We start from the raw sequence: 21,768 nt of genomic DNA, 5'->3' as shown, positions 1-21,768 counted from the left end.
GAAGGTTCATCATAAATCTATAGATTTACATCCCTTTAAGTTTGATGGGGGAAGCTAGAAAATTTTCCCTTGCTTAATATAATGTATTCTTTTTGGAATATAAACCTGTCAGCATCTGAACAAGAATGACTTGAGACAATTCGTGCAGCCAGTGAATTAAACAAAAATGTCTATAAATAGTTCTGTGGAGCCTGTAGAATGTCACAAAAAATGGCTTGGAGCAAACAATGTTTTAAGTGTAGGAGAGTGGATAGATTGAAATATGTGTGGGGGGTCTTTCATCTTCATATACACTGGACCAATCAAAGTGGCAAAGGTGGTTTGGAAGATGAGTTTGTAGAATGCTTTTGTGACAGTTTACTAGAGCAATATATTGTGGAACCAGTTAGGGATAAAGCTATTTTACATCTAGTATTGTGTGTTGAGGCAAGATTAATTAGTGGTACTATAGTAAAAGATCGACTAGAAATTAGTGATTATAATACAATTGAATTCCACATTAAAGTTTGAAAACAACATACTCCAATCACAAAGAAGAATCTTAAACTTAAACAAAGCCAATTACATAGTATGAGTGGAGAGCTGGCTAAGGTTGATTGTGTAAATAGACTAAAGGCATGGCAGTAAATAAACAGAGGGAAACATTTAAAGGAACAACTCAAAACGTTCAACAAAAATATATTCTATTGAAAAGCAAAAACTCAATGAGAAAGATCCACTGTGGCCTACTAAGGAGGCTAAGGATGGTATCAGATTAAAAGAAGAGACCTATAATGTTGCTAAGAATAGTAGTAAGTCTCAGAATTGGGACTATTTTAGAAACCAGCAAAGGGCCACCAAATAAAAGTTGATAAAAAGGGAAGAGAGAGAATGAAAGTAAACTAGACAAGAATATAATAACAGGTTGCAAGAGCTTTTATGAGTACATAAAGTGGAAGAGAGTAGCTAAAGTAAGCATTGATTCTTTAGAAGCAGAGACAGGAGAAATTATCATGGGGAATGAGGAAATGCAGAGCCATTGAACAAAACTGTGTGGGAGACACAAGTTACATGCCAGAAATAATCTAAAAGGACTAATAAGAGCGAGGAAATTAAGGTAATTAATATCAGCAGAGAAAAGTATTAGAGAAACTCAAAGGACCAAAACCTGAAAAAGCCCCAGCATCTGAAGGCCCACATCCTAGGGTTCTTAAATAGATAACTGCCAAGATGCACTGGCTATGATTTTCCAAAATTCTCTAGGTTTTGGAACAGCCCCAGCAGATTGGAAGTTAGCAAATGTAAATCCACTATTGAAGAAAGGTGGGAGAGAGGGAACAGGGTAGTACAGGCCAGTTAGCCTGACATCAGTTGTCGGGAAAGTGCTGGAATCTATTATTAAGGAAGTCTTAACATTTAGAAAATGCACATTAGAAAAACAGTGTTACGGACAGTAGGGGGATTAATTTAAACAGCCCCGATTTCTCCACTCACTACCCGTCCATAAAAAGAAAGGAGTTTTTGATTTTTGATTTCCCCCTTTATAAGTGGTGGCATATTTTCCCCAACCTTTCAGTTTTGGAATTATCCCCTATTAATAACCCCTCTTCTCCAAAACAGAAATTAGGAGCTCAAATCCGGGATTGATCCAGTTTGAATTTGACCAGGGTCCAAGTTAAGGGACGAGCTAAAGAGGGAAAATACAATGGCTGAAATTATCTGTAAGACAAATACACATAGCACTGCAAATTCTTTTAATCTCACATTAGAGCAACATGGTAAATTTTATTACAAAGATGGGTATGGAAAAGGGGGTACTAACTAGTGAAACCTTAGCCTCCCTAAATCAGGGATAATTAAGATTTGTAGTCTGGAAAATACAAGTAAAAGTTCCTCCTGAAGCCAAAAGGCCCGAGGTACTCCAGATACTTGGAGAATTTAGACCTCAGTCCCTACCCAGAACTGATAGAAGAATCAGAACCAAATAAAAAAAGGTTTGAAGACCTGTATTCGAGATAGCTACTGTAGTCCAAAGCAGCTGTTAGAGAGAGAAAAAAGGAGACTGGAGAAATAATTTCTGAAACAAGAACATGCGATAGAACAGGCTCACTATAAAAAGATGCTGGAAATAAAATTAAAAGTTCAAGAGAGAGATCGGGCTCACGAGCAAAAGATGCTGGAGACAAAATTAACAGCTCAAGGAGCAGAGAGGGAATTCCAAAAAGGAGGCAGAGGGAATTAGCTATAATACAGGGAAATGATTAGGTGAGGTCCTAAGCACTGTTCCCCGAGAGGCTGGACAAACAGAACAATTTCAGCAAAGCTCTGCAGTGTGGCAGGAAGCTGAAAAAGAATTCAGAGACCCTGCATGGGGCAAAAGAACCCATCAGGGATAAGGTGGCTCAGGGAAAGCTATCCGGGTTTCAAAGGACTGAGATTAGGCCAGTAAAAGTAAAAGAGGTCAGGAAAATGGATTAAAAGAGATGAAGGGAGTGAGCTAGAGAATGAATTGGCTAGCACCTTCTTTGCTAAATTAAACAAGGAAAAGGGCTATTCCCAGGCAGCAATATTAACAGTGAGGGAGCTGCCTCACACAGTCAAACAGCCACATAGCAGTGCAGTAGAAGCTAGCCAGCTCCATGTGAGCCAAGGCATCCCAGAGGATATGGGATCCAACAGGGGCCAGCCAGCTCCTACAGTAATTACACTGGGGAAGTCAATACCTGTGAGCAAGTCCACGCTTGTCACTACTCAAAAGGCAGAGAAAGTGTAGCAGTTAACTCCCAAGCATCCAAAACAGATGTACAGTACTCAGTTGAGATGCCAGGGTGAAGCAAAAAGGCTGTGATGAGTAGCAGCAAAGGGTGGAAGAGATCAGCCAAAGGAGGGCTAGCGAAATCCTTCTCCCTGGGGATAAATAGTGGCACAGAAAGTCCCCAGACCTGGCCAGCAAATTTAAAAAGGGAGCCTGTACCCCTGCTGGATGAGCAGGTGATCTGGCTACCCAAACCCACCTTTCCAAATTTTGAATCAGATTCGAGAGGTTCCCAAATATCCCCAGAGTTGGTGAGGAATCTGCCTCACCCAGTTGAAGAGCCGCACAGCGTAGCAGCCAAAATTAGTCCAACTCCTATGAGCAAGAATATCGGCAAAGATATGGGACAGAACAGGGGCGCAAAAAGATCCCAAACCAGGCAGAGCAATTTAAAAAGAAGTCTGTACCTCTGCTGGATGAGCAGGAGGTCTGGCTAGCCCATACTTTCTTTCCAACCATAGGAGAACAGGGAAGGTCCCAAGTAGACATGCAGATGGTGAGGGAGACAACTCACCTAGTTGATGAGCTGCAGGGCAGTGTGGCAGGGGCTGGACAGCCACCTGAGGGCAGTAGTGTTGCAAACAAAATGGGACAGGTTGGGAAGCAACCCCTCCCCAAGGTAACCGGTCAGGAAACGAGAGTAACCTGAAACTCCAACGCCCTTGGGACTACCACAAGGGAGGTTCAAGTGCAGTTAGGACCAAATTGAACCCAGTCAACTGATGAATGTCTACCAGGGGCTGGACACATCCGAGGGTAGTCAGGAGGGGTCCACTCAGTAAGTGTCCTCTCAGCAACGCTGACCAAAGAGCAATGGGAGGATGCAGCCACCCTGTTTGGGAAATTTAAAGAAATTCACAGGGATCCTCTGGAGGGTACTGTACTAGCAGTCAATGACATGGATGTGGGAGAACCCCCACCAATACATCGAAAGCACTACCAGTCAAGCCCCAACCTGCTAACCCAGGTCAGGCAGGAAACCCAGCCCCTCCTGGACCCCAATATAGCTGGAGTTTCACCCCCCCCCCCCTCCCCTAATTAACCTGGAGTTGGATCTTGCAGCCTTTTAACCAACAAAATAAATTACTCACATTGGCTGACACCTATCCAGAGTTTAAACCTTGAGAATGTAGCAGGAAACTGACATTTCCTTCCTGCTGTGTGTCTGGTGTGCCAGTATTAATGAGAGAATGCCTGTATACTTCTGCACTTCCTATTCTTCCTTCTCTAAGACCACATATAAAAATAAAAATGAAATGGAATTCATTTTATTTTTCTCCAATGGGGGAGGCATGTCCTGACCAGAAGACAGGAAAGAAGGTATATATATCTATATCATCCTGGCTACTTTATAAACTTATTACTTTTCTTTAAAATGGACCAATTGCTGGGCTGATAAAATGGCTGCAGCTGATCACATGCTCATAGTTTTGGAAGATTCTAAGCTGTTCCAATGGACAAAGGTTACCTCATCATCCTCACACATACCAGGAGGATGATGAGGTAGCTTTTGAGATAGACATACATATTTTTTCCTTTCTGTCTTCTGGCCGGGACAATAGTATGATCAGATCAAATCAACATGGTTTCACCAAATGGAAATCTGTTTGAAAAATGGATTTGGCTTTTTTGAGGATGTAGCTAGTAGGATGGATAAAAGGGAACCCGGTAGCTGAGGTTTTATAGAGCTGGCAGGAAGAAATGGGGGTTACTATCTTAGGGGAGCTGCCCTCTGTTACACAAATGGCACCCCAAAGATAGTACCCTCCCCTTCCTTCCTGCACACACCCCCTTTCTTTCCGCCCTTTTAAAAAGAAAGCAGCCCACTCATGCCCAACTGCTCACACAACAATTATGAAGTGGGAAATGTATTATCAGGGTCAATTTGCTTGTTAACAAATTCAATTGACCCTCAATTAATTATTTAAATGTGGCAGACAGTCTGCTAATTTTGGGACCCGCCATCCCTCGTGTTATGGGGTTGTCACTCACCCTATTTTATATATGCCCCTGCCGATAACACGCCCAGTGGGGCACATAAAATCCAGGCCAAGAGCTCATGGAATTGAGGTCGATATATTAGCATGGATAGGGGCTTGGTTAATGGTCAGGAAGCACGGAGAAGGGATAAATGGGACATTTTCAAGTCGGCAGGCTGTGATGAGTGGGATGCCGCAAGGATCAATGCTGGCGCTTCAGCCATTTACAATCTATATTAATGACATAGATGAACAGACAGGGGACAATGCATCTAAGTTTGCTGACAATACAAAACTAGATGGGAATGCAAGCTGAGGAGACGACAAGAGGCTGCAAAGAGATACAGACAGGTTAAGTGAGTGGAAACCAAGGTGGCAGACGGAGTATAATGTGGGGAAGTGTGAGGTTATTCACTTTGATCCTAAGAATAGAAAAGCAGAATTTATTAAACAAGGTACGAAACTTGTAAATGTTGATGTTCAGAGAGACTTGGAAGTTAGCATACAGGTAGAGGAAGCAATTAGGAAGGGAATGACATGTGGGCCTTTATATCAAGCGGACTTGAGAACAGGAATAAAGAAGTCATAAGAATATAAGAAATAGGAACAGGAGTGGATCATTCGGTCCCTTGAGCCTGCTCACTATTCAATAAGGTCATGGCTGATCTTGTGTTTCGATTTCCATATTCCCATCTAACCCTGATAACCTTTGATTTCCTTGCCTAACAAGAATCTATCTCTGCCTTAAAAAATATTCAACGACCCCACCTCTGAGGCAGAGAATTCCAAAGTTGCACAATCCTCAGAAAAAAATTCTCCTCATCTCTGTCCTAAAAGGGCAACCCTTAATTTTAAAATAGTGCCCCCTAGTTCTGGACTCCCCAGCAAGAGGAAACATCTTTTTGACGTCGACCTTGTCATAGCCATCAGGATCTTGTATACTTCAATCAAATCACCCTTCACTCTTCTAAACTCCAATGGAAACAAGCCCAGTCTGTCCAACCTTTCCTCATAAGACAACCCACTCATTCTAGGTATCAATCTAGCAAACCTCCTTTGAATCACCTCCAATGCATTTACCTCCTTCCTTAATTAAGGAGACCAAAACTGCACATAGTATTTGAGATGTGGTCTTATCAATGCCCTGTATAACTGAAGCATAACATCCTTACTTTTATGTTCAATCCCTCTCGTAAAGGATAGTATTCCATTAGCCTTAATTACTTGCTGTACCTGCATATTAGCTTTTTGTGACTCATGTACTAAAACACCTAGATCCCTCTGCACCTCAGAATTATGCAGTCGTTCTCCATTTAACACTCTGCTTTTTTGTTCTTCCTGCCAAAGTGAACAACTTCACATTTTCCCACATTAAACTCTATTTGCCAGATCTTTGCCCACTCACTCAACCTATATCCATCTGCAACCTCATGTCCTCTACACAGCGTACTTTCCTACCTATCTTTGTGTTACCTGCAAATTTAGCTACCATGTCTTCACTCCCCTCATCTAAGTCATTGATGGAAATCAAAAAACTGAGGCCCCAGTACAGACCCCTGCGGGACTCCACTTGTCACATCCTGCCAATCAGAAAAAGACCCATTTATGCATACTCTCTGCTTTCTGCCAGCCAATCTTCCATCCATGCCAATATGTTACCCACTACACCTTGTGCTTTTATTTTCCATAATAATCTTTGATGTGACACTTAATCAAATGACTTCTGGGAATTCAAGTACAGTACATCTCCAGGGACCCCTTTATCCACTGCGCATGTTACTCCTTCAAAAATACTCCAATAAATTGGTTAAACATGATTTTCCTTTCACAAAACCATGCTGACTCTGTCCTATTGCCTTGAGTACTTCTAAGTGCACAGCTATAACCTCCTTAATGATCAATTCTAATAACTTCTCCATGACAGACGTCAAACTAACTGGCCTATAGTTTCCTGCCTCCCTCCCCTTCTTGATTAGAGGGGTTATATTTGCTACTTTCCAATCTGATGGAACCTTCCAGAATCTAGCGAATTTTGGAAAATTAACACCAGCAAATCAACCACCTCATTGGCCAACTCTTTTAAAACCCTAGGGTTTAGCCCATCTGGACCCGGAGACTTTCCAGCCTGCAGCTCCATCAATTTGCTCAATACTGTTTCCCTGGTGATTTCAATTTCACCAAGTTCCTTTCTCCTGCTCACCTCCTGATTTGCAGCTAATACTGGAATGTTTTTTGTATCCTCCATTGTGAACACAGTAGCAAAATATTTGTTCATTCCTTCCGCTATTTTCTTATTATCTACTATTAACTCCCCATTGTCACTCTAGAGGACCAACACTCACTTACTCTTTTCATTTCTAAATACCAATAGAAACTCTTGCTATCCGTTTTTACATTTCTAGCTAGCTCCCTCTCATACTCTAATTTTTTTTTTCCTGATTATCCTTTTAGTCATTCTCTGATGTTCTTTATATTCTGTCCAATCATCTGTTCTGCCACTCATCTTGCGGAGTTGTATGCTTTCCTTAACATCTTTAGTTAACCATGACGGTGGGTCCTCCCCTTAGAATTTTTCTTTATAGTAGGAATGTACTTATTCTGAATACTCTGAAATATCCCCTTAAATGTCTACCACTGCTTCTCTAATGATCTATCCTCTAGCCTAGTTTCCCAGTTCACTTCAACTAGCTCAGCTTTCATCCCCACATAGCTGTCCTTATTTAAGTTTAAGATACTAGTCTTAGACCTGTTCTTCTCCCTTTCAAGCTGAATGTAAAACTCAATCATACAGTGGTCGCTGCTACCTAGGGGTGCCTTTACTCTGAGGTCATTAATTAAGCCTGTCACATTACACAATACCAAGTCTAATATAACCTGCTCCTAGTTGGTTCCAAAACACGCTGCTCTAAGAAACTATCTCAAAAGCATTCTAAGAACTCCTCATCCAGGCTACTACTGCCAAACTGACTTTTTCCAGTTTGTGTGTAGATTAAAATCACCCATGTTTATTGCCATCCCTTTATCACAAGCACACAATATTTTCTCTTGAATACTTTGTTTCACACTGTGGCTACTGTTAGGGGGCCTGAAGACCGCTATCATTAATGGCTTTTTCCCCCTACAATTCCTCATCTCCACCCAAACAGATTCTATGTCCTGATCTCCTGAACCAAAGTCATCTCTAACTAGTGCACCAATGCCCTCTTTGATTAACAGTGTTACCCCTCCACCTTTATCTAGCTTCCTATTATTCTTGAATGTCATGTACCCTTCAATACTAAGGACCCAAATCTTTGGCACTTTACAACCACGTCTCCATAATTGCTATCAGATCATATTTATTCACTTCAATGTGGGCCATCAATTCATTTACTTTGTTATGAATACTACGTGCATTCAGATAGAGAGCTTTCAGTTTTGTTACCTTTGTAACATCTAGTTTTGACTGTTTATGCATTCTTAGGTTTTCTCTCTATGTCCCTTCCTGCCATTCTCTGATCCTCATTTCTCATATTACTATTTTGCTCTCGTCTTGACTCTATACCTTGAATTGCTACCACTACCCAAACTTGATCCTTTACCCCTCTTGTTTAGTTTAAAGCCCTCTCTACTTCCCTAGTTATGAGATTTGCAAGGACACTTGTCCCAGCATGGTTCAGGTGTAAACCATCCCAACAATACAGCCCCCACTTTTCTCAGTACTGATATCAATGCCTCACAATCCAGAGCCCACTTCTCCCACAGCAGTCTTTGAGCCACGCATTCATCTCTCTAATCTTATTTGTCATATGCCAATTTGCACATGGCTCAGGTAATAATCCAGAGATTATTAGCTTTGAAGTCCAGCTATAGTTGTACAGGGCTTCAATGAGGCCACACCCGAAATACTGGACGCAATTTGTCTCAATATTTAAGAATATACTTACATTGAATGCCATGTAATGAAGGCTCACTAGATTGGTCCCTGGGATGACAGAGTAACCTATAATGCGAAGCTGAGTAAATTGGGTCTATATTCTCTGGAGTTTAGAAAAATGAGGGGTAATCTCACTGAAACATTTAAGATTATGAAGGGGCTTGACAGGTTAAGATACTGAGACCTTGTTTTCTCTGGCTGGGAATGTAGAATATGGTGGTGCAGTTTTAGGATAGGGGGCCAATCATTTACGACTGAGATGGGGAGAAATTTCTTCACTCAAAGGGTTGCGAAATTCTGGAATTCCTTACCCAACAGGGTAGTGGATGCGCTATCATTGAATATATTTAAGGCTGAGAAAAGAGATTTTTGGTCTCTCAAGGAATCAAGGGACACGGGTAGTGGGGAATAAAGTGAAACTGAAGCCCGAGATCAACCATGATCGTATTGAATGGTGGAGCAAACTTGACATGGTCTTCTCCTGCTCCTGATTCTTATGCCACCTGCTGGAATTCCTTATTCTCCACCTCTAAATAATCCTGGTGCCAGGAAGACACTGGCATTCAAATCAATACTGTAGCAGGAGTGGGGTCACTGAACTGGGGGGGTACTGGAATTTCTGTGCAGTAATATTTAAATTGGCCCTCTTATAAAGGGCGGGTCTTTAACTTTCAATAGACGTTTGCTGATTTCACCCCAGATGGGTTTTTAAGTGTTGCAACTTACTCCCTTTTCGCCCCCACCTCTCTTCCACAACCCCCCTAACTGCCCGTCCAAGTCATGCTTTATCATCAACTGTATCAAAGCACAAGTCTGGAGTGTGATGAAATATTCTTTGCTTGCATGGATAAGTACAGTTCCAACAACTGTAAATCTCAACACCTTGCAAGAGAAAGCAGTCCACTTGATCAGCACCCTCTCCACCACCTTAAACATTCACACTCCCTACCACCCTGACTACCATCTGCACAAAGCACTGCAGTAACTCACCAAATTTCCTTCGATAGCACCTTCCAAACCCACAACCTCTACCACCTAGAAGAACAAGGGCAGCAGATACATGGAAACACCACCCACCTGCAAGTTCCCTCCAAGTCACATACCATTCTGACTTGGAACTATATTGCCGATTCTTCACTGTTGCTGGGTTAAAATTCTGAAACTTTCTCAAGGGCAATTAGGGCAGTTTTAAAACTGCATTACTTGATATTCAGGCAGGGTCAGGAATGTAAGTCAGTGACAGAGCATTAACATGGAGAGACTAGAAAAACTAGAGTCATTCCTCCTTAAAGCAGCGAAAATTGAGGAAAAAATTATTAGAAGTGTTCAAAATCATGAAGGATTTGATGGTTTCTCCCCAATTAATGTTTCCACTGGCAGGAGAATTACTAAGTACAGGACACAGATGTAAGGTCATAGAACGAGAGATGAGATGGGGAACACAAGCTCTCAATGACGATCTGGAATTCACTGCCCGAAAGAGTGGTGGAAACAAATTTCAGAAGTGATTAGAAAAAAAATTGTAGGGCTATGGGGTAAGAACCAGGGGAGCGTGACTAATTACTGACTTTCATAGGTGGTCCGAATGGTCTCGTGTGTTGTATAATTATATGATTCTATGCATTCTATATTGAACTTGGTTTAAGCATATGTTCGCATGATAACTCATACTTGTGCAGCTTAGAGAAAATACCAATTTTAACTGGAGGGAGATTCATCATCAAGTACCCAAGGTTCCAGGATGGATCCATACAGTATTCTGACTGCCTTTTAAATTAATGCAAAAATATTTGTGCATGAGTCTAGCTTATGTGTAGAAAAATATCAACTGGGGCAGAAAGGTCAGAAAAGGAGGCAGCAACAAAACCCAATATCATTTCATCTTTGTGTGAAGGTTTTAACAACAAACCCAGATTAAGGTACTGAGTACTCAAAATAAGGAAACAGTCCATAGCTGATTAGTGTGGCTAATACTTGATACTGAAAAATTTGTTCTTATACAGGTTTTGATCAACAAAAGAAAATCAACAGCAAATTTCTTAAAAAAAAAGACAACACCTTGCTGAATTCAATTTAGACAAGAGTAAAGTGGGACAAGAGGGGCAGCATTAGGTCAAAAACATTTCAACTTAGCATTTCTAGGAACAGCACTCATTTGCTTTTTAAATGTAAAATGGTTGACCTATCTAAAATTTCAGAGTTACTAGGCATTCTTACATTTAACACAATAGCCAAATCTCAAGATTATCTGTACAAATCAACCATTTTATGACAGCACATGAATAAGTTTCAATTATAAAAAGACTAAAAAATGATGAGACAAATTCAGAAAGAACACTTCCTAAAGAATAAAAAATAGAAAATGCCAGAAATACTCAGGTCAGGCAGCATTTATGGAGCGACAGAGTTAACATTCCTGAATTTTGTTTCTCACTCCATTGTTTTACTTATTCTTTAACTATGCTTACCTGTGATTCATGATTTCTACCGTTCCATATTGTTCTATCCATAGTTTGCCAATTATAACATTATGTACACAACATGAAGGATTTGTCCAACTATAGGCCTCATTGTGCCTGAAAAAACAAAACAACCAATTTCAACAATGTATTGTTCAGTGCAATAACTGCAGAACTGCATTGCGTGTCATTTACTCCTGATAACAATCAATATACAAGCAGAATGTACATCAGAAGTCCTCCATCTGTATTCATTCAACACGTCCCCATCCATACCACCTTAATGAATACAAGATTAAGATACTTTTAAACTTAAGATAAAAATCTCACAATCAAGCATTATCTTTATTCACAATTAAGATGCATTTAGTATTTTTCAGAGTTCTGCAGTTCTTGTCTGCAAATTAAAATCCTACAAACTTTAGGGTTTTACAAAAACACCACGTCATCCCACCACCAGGGCCAAAAGCAGGACCCAAGTCTACATGGGTGGTGGCAGGACACGGGGTGGGGGGGCTGATTTTTAATAGCAGAAGCCAATTATGAGGCCACCATCGGAAGGGCTTTCCAATTAGAGGGCCAGTAGCTCAGCAGCACCATCAACAGAGCAGCAAGCTTGGCCTAAATAGCCAAGTGGTTATGGTACTGGGTTTGTAACCCCAAGATCAAGAGTTCAAATCTCACAATGGCAAAACTATCAACAGAGCAGCAGCCGAAACTGTAGGGGGGAGGAGCAGGCTCCTCAAATGAAGGCTGAGTAAGGATATTTCTTTCATGAGCTGGCTGCATCCCAATAAAATCCAAGCGCCATTTTAAAATGGGCATTAATTGGCCTGTTAATTAGAATGATTGGCACCTGTCTCTTGTCAATAGGTGGCCAAGCTGCTGCCATTGCTGTTTCAGGAATATCCCACAAGGCTTGGAAAATGTAGCCCATAGAGTCAGTATGGACAAGAGGAGGCCCATTTATCGCACTGAATTCATGCTGGGTCTCCGAAGTGCAATACAGTTCAATCCCACTGTCCCCCCTCGATCCCCATAACCCTGCAAGTTAATTTCCCTCAAGTGTCCATCCAATTTTCTTCTGAAATCATTGATCATCTCCGCTTCCACCATCCTAGAAGGCAGCAAGTCATTATCTCTCATTGTATAAAAAATTGTTCCCTACTTTTCCCCCTGCAATTCACATCCCCTTGGCCTTGTACCATCAGCTAATAGCAACAGCTTTTCTTTCTCCACCTTATCTAAATCTGTCATATTTTTGTACACCTGAATCAAATCTTTCCTCAATCTCCTTGATCCAATGAGAACAGCCCCAGCTTCTCCAACCTAACCTTGTAGCTAAAATCTATCATTCCTGGTACCATTCTGGTAAATCTCCTCTGCACCCTCTCCAGAATCTTCACCTCCTTCCTAAAGTATGGTGGCCAGAACTAGAAGCAATACTAGAGTTGTGGCTTAACCAGAGCTTTATGAAATTTGCGTATAAGTTCCCAGCATCTGTACTCACTACCTCTATTTAAGAAGCCCAAGATCCCACGTGCTTTAATTACTTCTCAATTTGTCCTACCACCTTCAAAGATTTATGCACATGAACCCTCTGGCCCTGCTTACTCTTTAGATCTGTGCTATTAAGACTATAATGCCTTGCCCTGTTCCTTCTGCCAAAATGCATCACCTCATACTTCTTTGTATTAAACTCCATCTGCCACTTTTCTGCCCATTCTGCTAGCCTATGTCCTGTTGCAGTCAACTGGTATCATCATCCTCACTGTTTGCACACCCGCAAATTTGGTATCAGCAAATTTTAACTTTTTACTCTTATGTATTGCTGAAAAGAGAGACTTTTTTGTCAAAGCTATTCATTTTGCATTCATCAGGACAAGAAAATACCAATGTCAAGGGAAACAACATATTTATACTGTATAAGTGCTGATTGATTGGTAGAAACGTTGCCATGGAGAATGTACCAATGAATGGTGATTGACAGTTAACTGCCAATCATTGTTTAAAATTTAAACCAGGCAGCTTCACTCTGATTGGTCAAGACATTGCCCTGGGGAACAAACTAGCAAACTGCTATCACTTATTTTGTTCAGCTGAAGCAGGTGCAAACTGTGTACATGTTCTTCCTGTCTGCAAACAGGGCCCTGTTTATTAATACATACAGCTTCCAGTGTACGCAAATGCGTTACACTGAGCCCTACTGACAATCTTAAATTGGTTATCAGTATAATTCTTAACACACTGAGGATTATTCGGCAAATGCTGTCCAATTGCAGAATCACTTCTAATGTTGAACACTGTTTTGAGTTTAACAAGCACAGGCCTTAGGTACAGTCCATACCTTGCCCGCTGCACATGCTGTTTGGTATGATCCGCCAGTCTTTGGGACATAGGGCCTATATACCTAGCATCACACAGGCATGAAACTCATACACCACATTACTCATTTGTGTGAAAGGAAGAATATCTTTTTGACTTGAAGACAGCATCCTATTGGTGGCGAATACCACTCGTGTTGCTACTGCATAGTAGCAGTGTGAAACAGCTAACTTCACCTGTTGCTCAAATTTTTGAGATACCTTGCCCTTCCAGGGTAATTTGGAGGTAGATTCGGCACTTTTCAGGGCCAAAAGTGATTATGAAAGAGTTTGATTATGGTAGATGTAAAGGTATTTCCATTTGCTGGCTGACCACAAATAGGGGCCATAAATACTCACTAGTAAATTCAAGAGGGAATTCAAGAGAAACCTTTAACCCAGAGAGTGGTTAGAATGCGGAATATACTACCAAAAGGAGCAATTAATGCCAATAGCAGAGATGCATTTAAGGGGAAGCTAGATAAACACAAGGGGGAGAATTTTCTCCCGGTTGGGAGGGTTGGATGGGTGTAGGCATGGGCAGGCGGTAGCTGATCAGTGCCCGCAATTGGCTGCGCGCTGCCATTTTACATGGGTGGGCCAATTAAGGGCCCACCCAGCATGATGTGCTCCCTGTGCGGGCAGGGGGAGTAGGCTGAGTTGGAGCCTGCGCTCTTTCGCACATGTGCGCAGAAATCTCCCTAGGCTGAGCTGCCTCAGGGAGATTATTAAAATTTTCAAATATCAAATTAAAGAAAAAATAAAAATTTTAAGACATGTTCCTTCATGTGACAGTGTCACATGAGCTGGGGCATGTCAATGAATTTTATTAAAAATTTTTATTAAACTTTAAAAACCTTCATGAAACCTCATCTTGCCCATGGATGAGATTTCACAATAAATGCGAAGGCCACCTGGGCTCTTTGCCTGCCCGCCAACCTTAAGATTGGACAGGCAGCTCAGTTTATTAGTTTAATTGATATTTAAATGCCCTTAATAGGCCTTTGACAGTTCGACAGGTGTGCAGCCGACTCTGCTGTGCGCCCGCCGAACTCAAGGTCTGAATGACGCGCGGTGATGTCGGAATGCATGCCCGACATCACCGCGCGCCAATTTTACGCGTTGGCGAGCAGGCCCCGCTTCTGCTCGCTGACCCGAAGATTCTGGCCATGATGAAAAAAGGGATAGAAGGGTATGCTGATGGTGTTAAAAAGAACAGGGAAAGGGGGCTCGCATGGGGCGTAAACACCAGCCCAAACCTGTTGGGCTGAATGATCTGTTTCTGTGCAGTAAATACGACTTAATATGTGAAAAATGTAGAAATATTCAAGGGGGTTTACAAGACTTATTTGTAAACTAATAGCACTCAGCCCAGGACTGGATGGACTCCTGTTGGGAAAAGAAATAGATCAACCATCCTAGTAAGGAATCTGATGGGAGGTTTTGACGGCAGTCTAGATGAACCAGTGGTTTCTTTCCCAAATTATGGGCAGCATCTTCTGTTCAGCGAGCAGGGGCAGGGCCCACTCGCCGACGCATAAAATGACGCAGGGTGACGTCAGGCGTGCTTCATTTAGATTTTCAGGTCGGCGGGCATGCAGTCAAGTTGGCTGCGCGCCCGCCAACCTGTAAATGGCCTATTAAGACAATTAAAAAACTAATTGAAATCATTAATGGACCTGCCCGTCCAACCTTAAGATTGGCGGCAGGCCAGAAGCCCTGGCGGGCTTCTGAAATAGCACAAAACCTCATTCGCGGGCAGGATGTTTCATGAATGGCTTAAAAATTTCTGAATATTTCAAAATAAAAGTTATGGACATGTCCCAACTCGTGTGACAGTGTCATGAGAAGACATGGCAGTGGAAATTTTTCTTATGTTTATTTGATGTTTCAAAACTGAGCTGATCTCCTTGAGGCAGCACTTTGCCTCAGGGAGATCTATGTGCTCTTTCGCGCGCGTGCGCAAAAGAGCACACTCCCGGCTCAGGGGATCTCTCCCCGCCCACACAGGGAGCGCATAGAGCTTCCTGGCTAACGTCACATTAGGCGGGCCTTAGTTGGCCCGCCCATGTAAAATGGCAGGGAGAGGGGGGGAATGTTGCCCTATATGTAGCTACAATTACATGAAATCCCTCAAAATTACAGAAATGTAATTTATCCAAACGTTAGCTACAATTAACATATTCATTATAACAGTAGGCTCAATAGAGTGCTTTTAGCAAAAATGTCTACAGCAATATGCTCATTTAGATTTTTCAGGTAATCCTCATGAAATGTTAATAATCCTTGTTGCAAATTATATTACCTTTTCTTTTATTTAAAAACTGTTAAAATATTTTATTCAATTACTCAAAATTAGGGTTGGGGTGAAAAGTAAACAAAGCTTTCCATTCCTAAATTCTAAACATACTTACTTATTAAGTTCTAGTGTGATCGTTCCTCGTGGTTCTGCTTCTACGCTCTTTCCCCAAAATTTAAGCTTTGGATAGATAGAACCATGGAAAACAAAATCCTGATTAATACCTTCTGAATAAAATGCACTGATTGGTGGATGATGGCTAACCTGTTCGGATATAAGCCTAAAACCGAGGTCATCCCTGCCAAAAGAAAACAAAACCATTAAGTCTAAAACATTCTGCTTTCACTAGTATAAAAACAGTCTAACTCTCGAAATTTTCCAAATGGTCTAAAGTCAGCACATCAATAATGGCAAATAGGAGCCAAATCACCAGATTTTTTGAAGATTGTTCAGTTAGCTGTTTCTATTTGTGGCTATATAGTTCAACTAAACTACATAAACTGTGTTATCAAGACATCCCAAAATCACTTCAAATGAAATCAGTTACTTTTCAAGTGCTGTCACTCTTACTAGTAAATTGATAGTTAATTCAAAAATAAAAATGATTAGGTCGGCATATCTTACACTCAAAGAAAATTCCAATCACATCCAAATTCAAATTCTTTTTACAAAAGCAGAAGAGAAATTTCAAACAGGAGCCAGGCAACACCTACATACTTCCTCATAACTGATTTAACAGTTGCACAAGGGCCAAGTTATTTATCCAATCTGCATTTTTAGCCACATGTGCTTGGTCTAACGAGATCAAATGATTGGGGAGAAGGAAAATTACAGCAAAGCATGCTCAAGAGTATATTCCATTAATAGTAAAGATCAAGAATTACAAACGAAATAACTGATTTCAGCAGCAAATGCTGATGGTAAAAATTAATAAATTTAAGCCCCACCCACCCCTGAAAATATTTACTATTTCTATCATTTCCATCAAAAGGATTACTTTACTCCTGCCATTATTTCAAAAGGACTCTGATTGTCAATTAACCCTCACTGAAACAGCTTCTTGTAATTTGAGTCCTGTAGCTATAAATTTACCATTTTGATAGCAATTCCAGAAATGTACCAATTACACATCTCTTAAAGGAACCAATGTAATAAGTATAGGTTATTTATGTGAAATCTTGCAATTTGCATCTCACCTCCTAAGTTCATAGGTTTCACCAAGTAGTGGGTTGAATGGCTTTCCAGTCCTTTCCCACTGAGACGCTACTGCAGAAACTGCAAATGCAGCGACAGTCTGTGGCAGGAACAAAAAAAGATAAAAACAGGAGTGCTTTGAAGTTTGAAGTAGTACTTATGAAAATGCCAAAAGGCTCATTTAAGACAGCTATTAAATTGAAGGTTTAAAATTGTAAGTTTTCCAAATGCCACCAACGATTGGTTGTGTTGGGGTCAGTTATTTCCCTGCATCTTATATCTATTTAATATTTAAACAAGCATCAGATATCATTTTAATTTTGTTGCATCTGACATTTGTCCAGAATACCAAATTTCGCAAATTAAGCAACTTTATTTGAACTCCAAACTGGTAGAACTTACTTAAAGATCTTGGTCTATGACCCAAATCAACTTACAAATCCTAAGTTAACATATTTTAGTTCAAGTTTTTTACATCCTAATACTATGACTGACAGGTCCACCAATAATTCTTAGCCTTCACCACGGAATTGCACACTTAACACAGCATTATTTCTATTATCAACCATGGGCATTGTAAAAGACACAGCTCAATAAGGCTGAAGTGCAAAGTTAGATCTATCTGAAGCATACCCACCTGCAATCTCTCTATCGAATCAGAAAGCATAGAAGCCTTGTGAATGAGGTACGTGTGCTCCATGTATTCTGTAATTCGTTGCAGAAAGCTCAAAGGCTCATTGAATATAATGGGCATAGTAATTTTTGACAACTCCTAAAAGACAAAACATGAAGACTTTGTTAATTGTCAATTTTTATTTTAGATACAGTGGGCTGAATTTTCCCACCCCTGCAGTGGTGGGGTGGGGGAGGTGGCGTGGGGGGGCTGGGAAAGTAGTGGGGAGCAGAGTTGGGACGGCTCTCTGACACATTCCTGCTGCCAGGGAACTTTCCCAGGGCCAGATAAGTAGTCAGTTTACTATAATTAAGGCCTTAATTAGAGTATATTTTGCTGCTAGGGGAGCAGACCCCGTCGTGTGCTAAGGCTGCCAGCTTAATGGAGGTGGCCTTCCTGCGGCAGTCTGGGGCCGAAGGGGTGGTGGTGGTATTCAAAACAGGAGGTTCCTTCCACCAAATGGGGGAATTGGGCATGAAAGGTCGCTCGTTCAAGCTATCCAGAGGGATTTCCCCTCCAAATCAAGAGCCCACTGGCTCCCCCTGCCTCCGATCAACATATTTAATTTTAACTCCTTTGAGGGTTCCTTCAGATCTTCTACCTGCCTCAGCAACATGTAGCTCTCCCAGTGGGGCTGCCAAGGCTCTAGAGTTGCTAGCCCTCTGATTGAACCAGCAGCACTGGGGGCACAGTACATCATCTCTAATAGGACAGCGAGCTCGGAGACAGCCAATTAGGGTGCCACCTCAGGAATATCGCTGGGCCAGTCTTAATGGCTTGGGACCCCAATTAGAACATTGGGATCCGGAAGCTTGCGGGAATATCCTGCTCAATAAATCAATTTTCAGTATTGTTTAACTGAAGATGAGAGGACTATATATTTTTTTAAACTGTCAAATACATACAAGAGAAAAATATAAAATTTCACTTTTCTGCCCCGTTTTTGGATTTAATCCTTCTTCTATCTTTATTTCCAAGTGCCAACAGCTTGCATTTATATTGCACTTTTAATGTAGCAAAACATCCCAAGGCATTACACAGGAGTGTAAACAGACAAAATTGACATTGAACTAAAGAAATAACAAAATCTTTGTCAAAGAGGTTGGTTTTAAGAACGGTCTCAAGAGGAGACAGGGCTGGAGAGATTTAGGGATAGAGTTTCAGACTTTAGCACATATAAGAGAGTGAAGGGCATGTAAAAGGAGCAGAGTTTTCAGGGTGCTGTAGGGCTGAGGAAGGTTGCAGAGACAGGGAGAGGTGCGATCACAATGTGATTTTGAACATAAAGTTGAGAAATTTAAATTAGAGGCCTGAAAGCTAATATAGTGCTCTGGGGAAATGGGTGAGCACAATGGTACAGCTCAGGGTGCGGGCAGCAAAGTTTTGGATCAGCTGACACTTTAGAGGATGAAAGATGGAAGACCAGTCATTAGTGTTGGAGTAATCAAGGCGTGGAGGAGACAAAAACATATTAGAAACATTGGCCAGGGTGGGGCACAGAATTGATGGAAGGGACTTGGAGTTTGTCATGGCAGATGAAAACTGTGTGTCTTTGGTTCTCCCAATGTTTAACAGAATGGAATCATGGCTCATCCAGGATGTTGGACAAGTTGGTGACACAGAGGCAATGGAAGGTTTGAAAGAGGTGGAAGTGTGATAAATCTGGGTAATGTCAGTGTACATATGGAACCTGACCCCATGCCTTTGGACGAAGACACCAAAGGGCTGCAAGTAGGTGAGGAAGAGAAGAGCAATCAAGGATAAATTCTTGGAGGTCTCCAGAGGTAATGTTGTGGGATTGCAGAGAAACCATTGTTGAAGATACTTTAGCTATGTTTGGTTACCTAATAGCAGAACCAAGCAAGGACAGTCCCACACAGCTGGGCAGTGGAGTGGTTGGAGGTGGACAATATGACCAAATGCCAGATTGTTAAGATGTATAAAATGCATAACTGGATCCTTCAAAACCCAAATTTATATCAACAAAAGGCTATCACCAGGAGTAATTTTAAGATTAGGAATACCATTGTCATTACCCTAGTGAAATACAAACAAACATTCATCAAATCTCTAAAGTTGATTTAAATCAGCCAGCCAATATATACTCACCAATCCAATGCACTTCTTTAAAATGCTCCACAAACTCAATTGATTTCTACTAAACATTGGAGCTGGTAAAGCAGTTCTGTAAGAATAAAAAGTGAAAAAGTAACTATAGACAGATGCAAAATTGTAGGACTCAAAGGGCTAAAACTTCTTACAATCAAGATAATATACTGTAATAATTGTCTTTATTACTGAGTTTGCAAATAAAAAGCATTTGATAAAAATTTGTCTTACTGGCAGGAAATATTACACTGCAGGAATAAGAAAAAGCTATTCCGTCAAACTAACCTGCTCCATTTTGATTTTACGTTCTGAAAGTCTGCAGCATTCACCTAGGCCCTACACTATACAAAGCTTGTTATTCCACCATCCAAACTCACCTATGTTTTTTAATTCCATTTTCTTGTGTCGGTTCTCGGTTGTGAACATTCTGTTCAGATGTACTGCTTCCACTTTTGCTGCAAAAACTCAATGAATCACCTGACACCATTGGACCCATTCTAGTTTCAGAATCATCTGATTCAAACCCTATATAAAGTAATAATATAGATAATTAATTTTGCGGTCTACTTTATAAGCTAGACATTATCAAATTCATCAAATGAATACGAAAACTCAATTGACAGTTCTTTATCCTTTACCTACAGTAGGATAACGCCATCATTTAACAAGAAAAAATAACTCATAATCCCTTTTGTTTTCTACCGATTTTGCATCAAACATCAACCAGGGTTGCAAATAGTTTCTTGTTTCTTTTTTGACAGACAAAGCTGTTTAGACAGCAAAAAAACTTTTAAAAATATTTAACTACTGTAAAATCCAAAAACAAGTGTGCCCTAGAAGGAAATGATTAAATTTGTAAGATAAATTGTAATTAACTAATAAGGAAATCCATGCCAAAAAGCCTGTTAATTTGTTGTTTTGGCCATTTGCTTTTCTTCCATATAAATTACATCGCTATGATGAATCATAGAAACGCAATTTCTACACATTGATCTTGACGTTGCAGGACCAACTTGTTAAAATTAACCTGTTCTTTGTAAAATAGCTTTAAACGTTTTTAGTGAAGGCACAAGGATTCTTCAACATGAGTGTGTTACCAATAAAGTTTTTTAGATCTTGATATTGGCCCCTAAGTAGCCATAGTTCAGGGTAAAATAGGCACAGATTTCTTCCTCAGCTGTTGTGAACCAGCGAATCAGGAACAGCTTACATATGTTTAACTATGTGTAACTTGCTATGTAACTAACATATCTCCCAGGAAGTGATGAATGTATATGATCTTTCACTCATAGGAAAGACACACCCAAATTCTCCAAAACACAATTAAAGGCTTTTCTCTTGTTGATGAGAGATTAGATACACTCACCTATCCCTAATTAGATATTCTTCATATACATATTCAACGCTATTGAGATATTTATAAACATTGAATATTCATTAATAATAATGATTTTTGGAGGTTTCTGAAGTTGTTTTTAAATTTGTCCTCATAATTAGAGTAGTGGTACCAGAAATTAATAAGCCTTATGGTAACATCCCAAAAAAGGAATGGTATGTTACTGTCAAATCACCAGGAATAAGGTAAAAACAGCTTTTAGTAGCTTTGGCTTTTCATTCCCTCCATCAAAATAAATATCAACATAATACAGGATACAACTGTCAAATGCAATCAGATACTTGCCTGTAACAGCATCATAAAACTCTTCCTCACTATTCATCCTCCTTTTGAAGACAAATTAAAACTCTTGCTTCTTTTCCAATAAAGGCACTTTAGTACATTGTTCTCCTTGGACAGTACTGTATATGGTTTCTTGATCTTTTTTTCTATAGTATTCTAGATGCTCAAAAAATATCTAAAACAAGGAACAAGATCAACACATTACCAAATTGAAATCATGGCCAGTCAACTAAAAATATCATATAATTTCAATGTCATTAAATTTCAATTGTTTTCTCATCACAATGTAGAGACAAAACTAGAA

At 40.4% G+C, this 21,768-nt stretch overlaps 1 protein-coding gene across 7 annotated transcripts in view; it reads right to left on the bottom strand.

The window, feature by feature from the left end:
• Positions 1-21,768, bottom strand: part of LOC121287096 (oxysterol-binding protein-related protein 2-like) — a 74,079-nt gene that overhangs the window by 8,346 nt on the left and 43,965 nt on the right. For all 7 annotated transcript variants that reach the window (XM_041204621.1, XM_041204625.1, XM_041204624.1 and 4 more), the window contains 7 exons: positions 21,468-21,639; positions 20,164-20,311; positions 19,787-19,862; positions 17,642-17,776; positions 17,007-17,104; positions 15,926-16,108; positions 11,158-11,265 (listed from right to left, as the gene is read on the bottom strand). In XM_041204621.1, the coding sequence (XP_041060555.1) occupies positions 11,158-11,265; positions 15,926-16,108; positions 17,007-17,104; positions 17,642-17,776; positions 19,787-19,862; positions 20,164-20,311; positions 21,468-21,504 (785 nt within the window). In that variant the 5' untranslated portion in view covers positions 21,505-21,639. The remainder of the gene's footprint in view (positions 1-11,157; positions 11,266-15,925; positions 16,109-17,006; positions 17,105-17,641; positions 17,777-19,786; positions 19,863-20,163; positions 20,312-21,467; positions 21,640-21,768) is intronic.

The sequence above is a fragment of the Carcharodon carcharias genome, chromosome 14, assembly GCF_017639515.1.
Source record: "Carcharodon carcharias isolate sCarCar2 chromosome 14, sCarCar2.pri, whole genome shotgun sequence".
In the NCBI taxonomy this organism is placed as follows: Eukaryota; Metazoa; Chordata; class Chondrichthyes; order Lamniformes; family Lamnidae; genus Carcharodon; species Carcharodon carcharias.
Note: the sequence above shows the minus strand (reverse complement) of the source record. Positions and strands in the feature narration are given on the sequence as shown.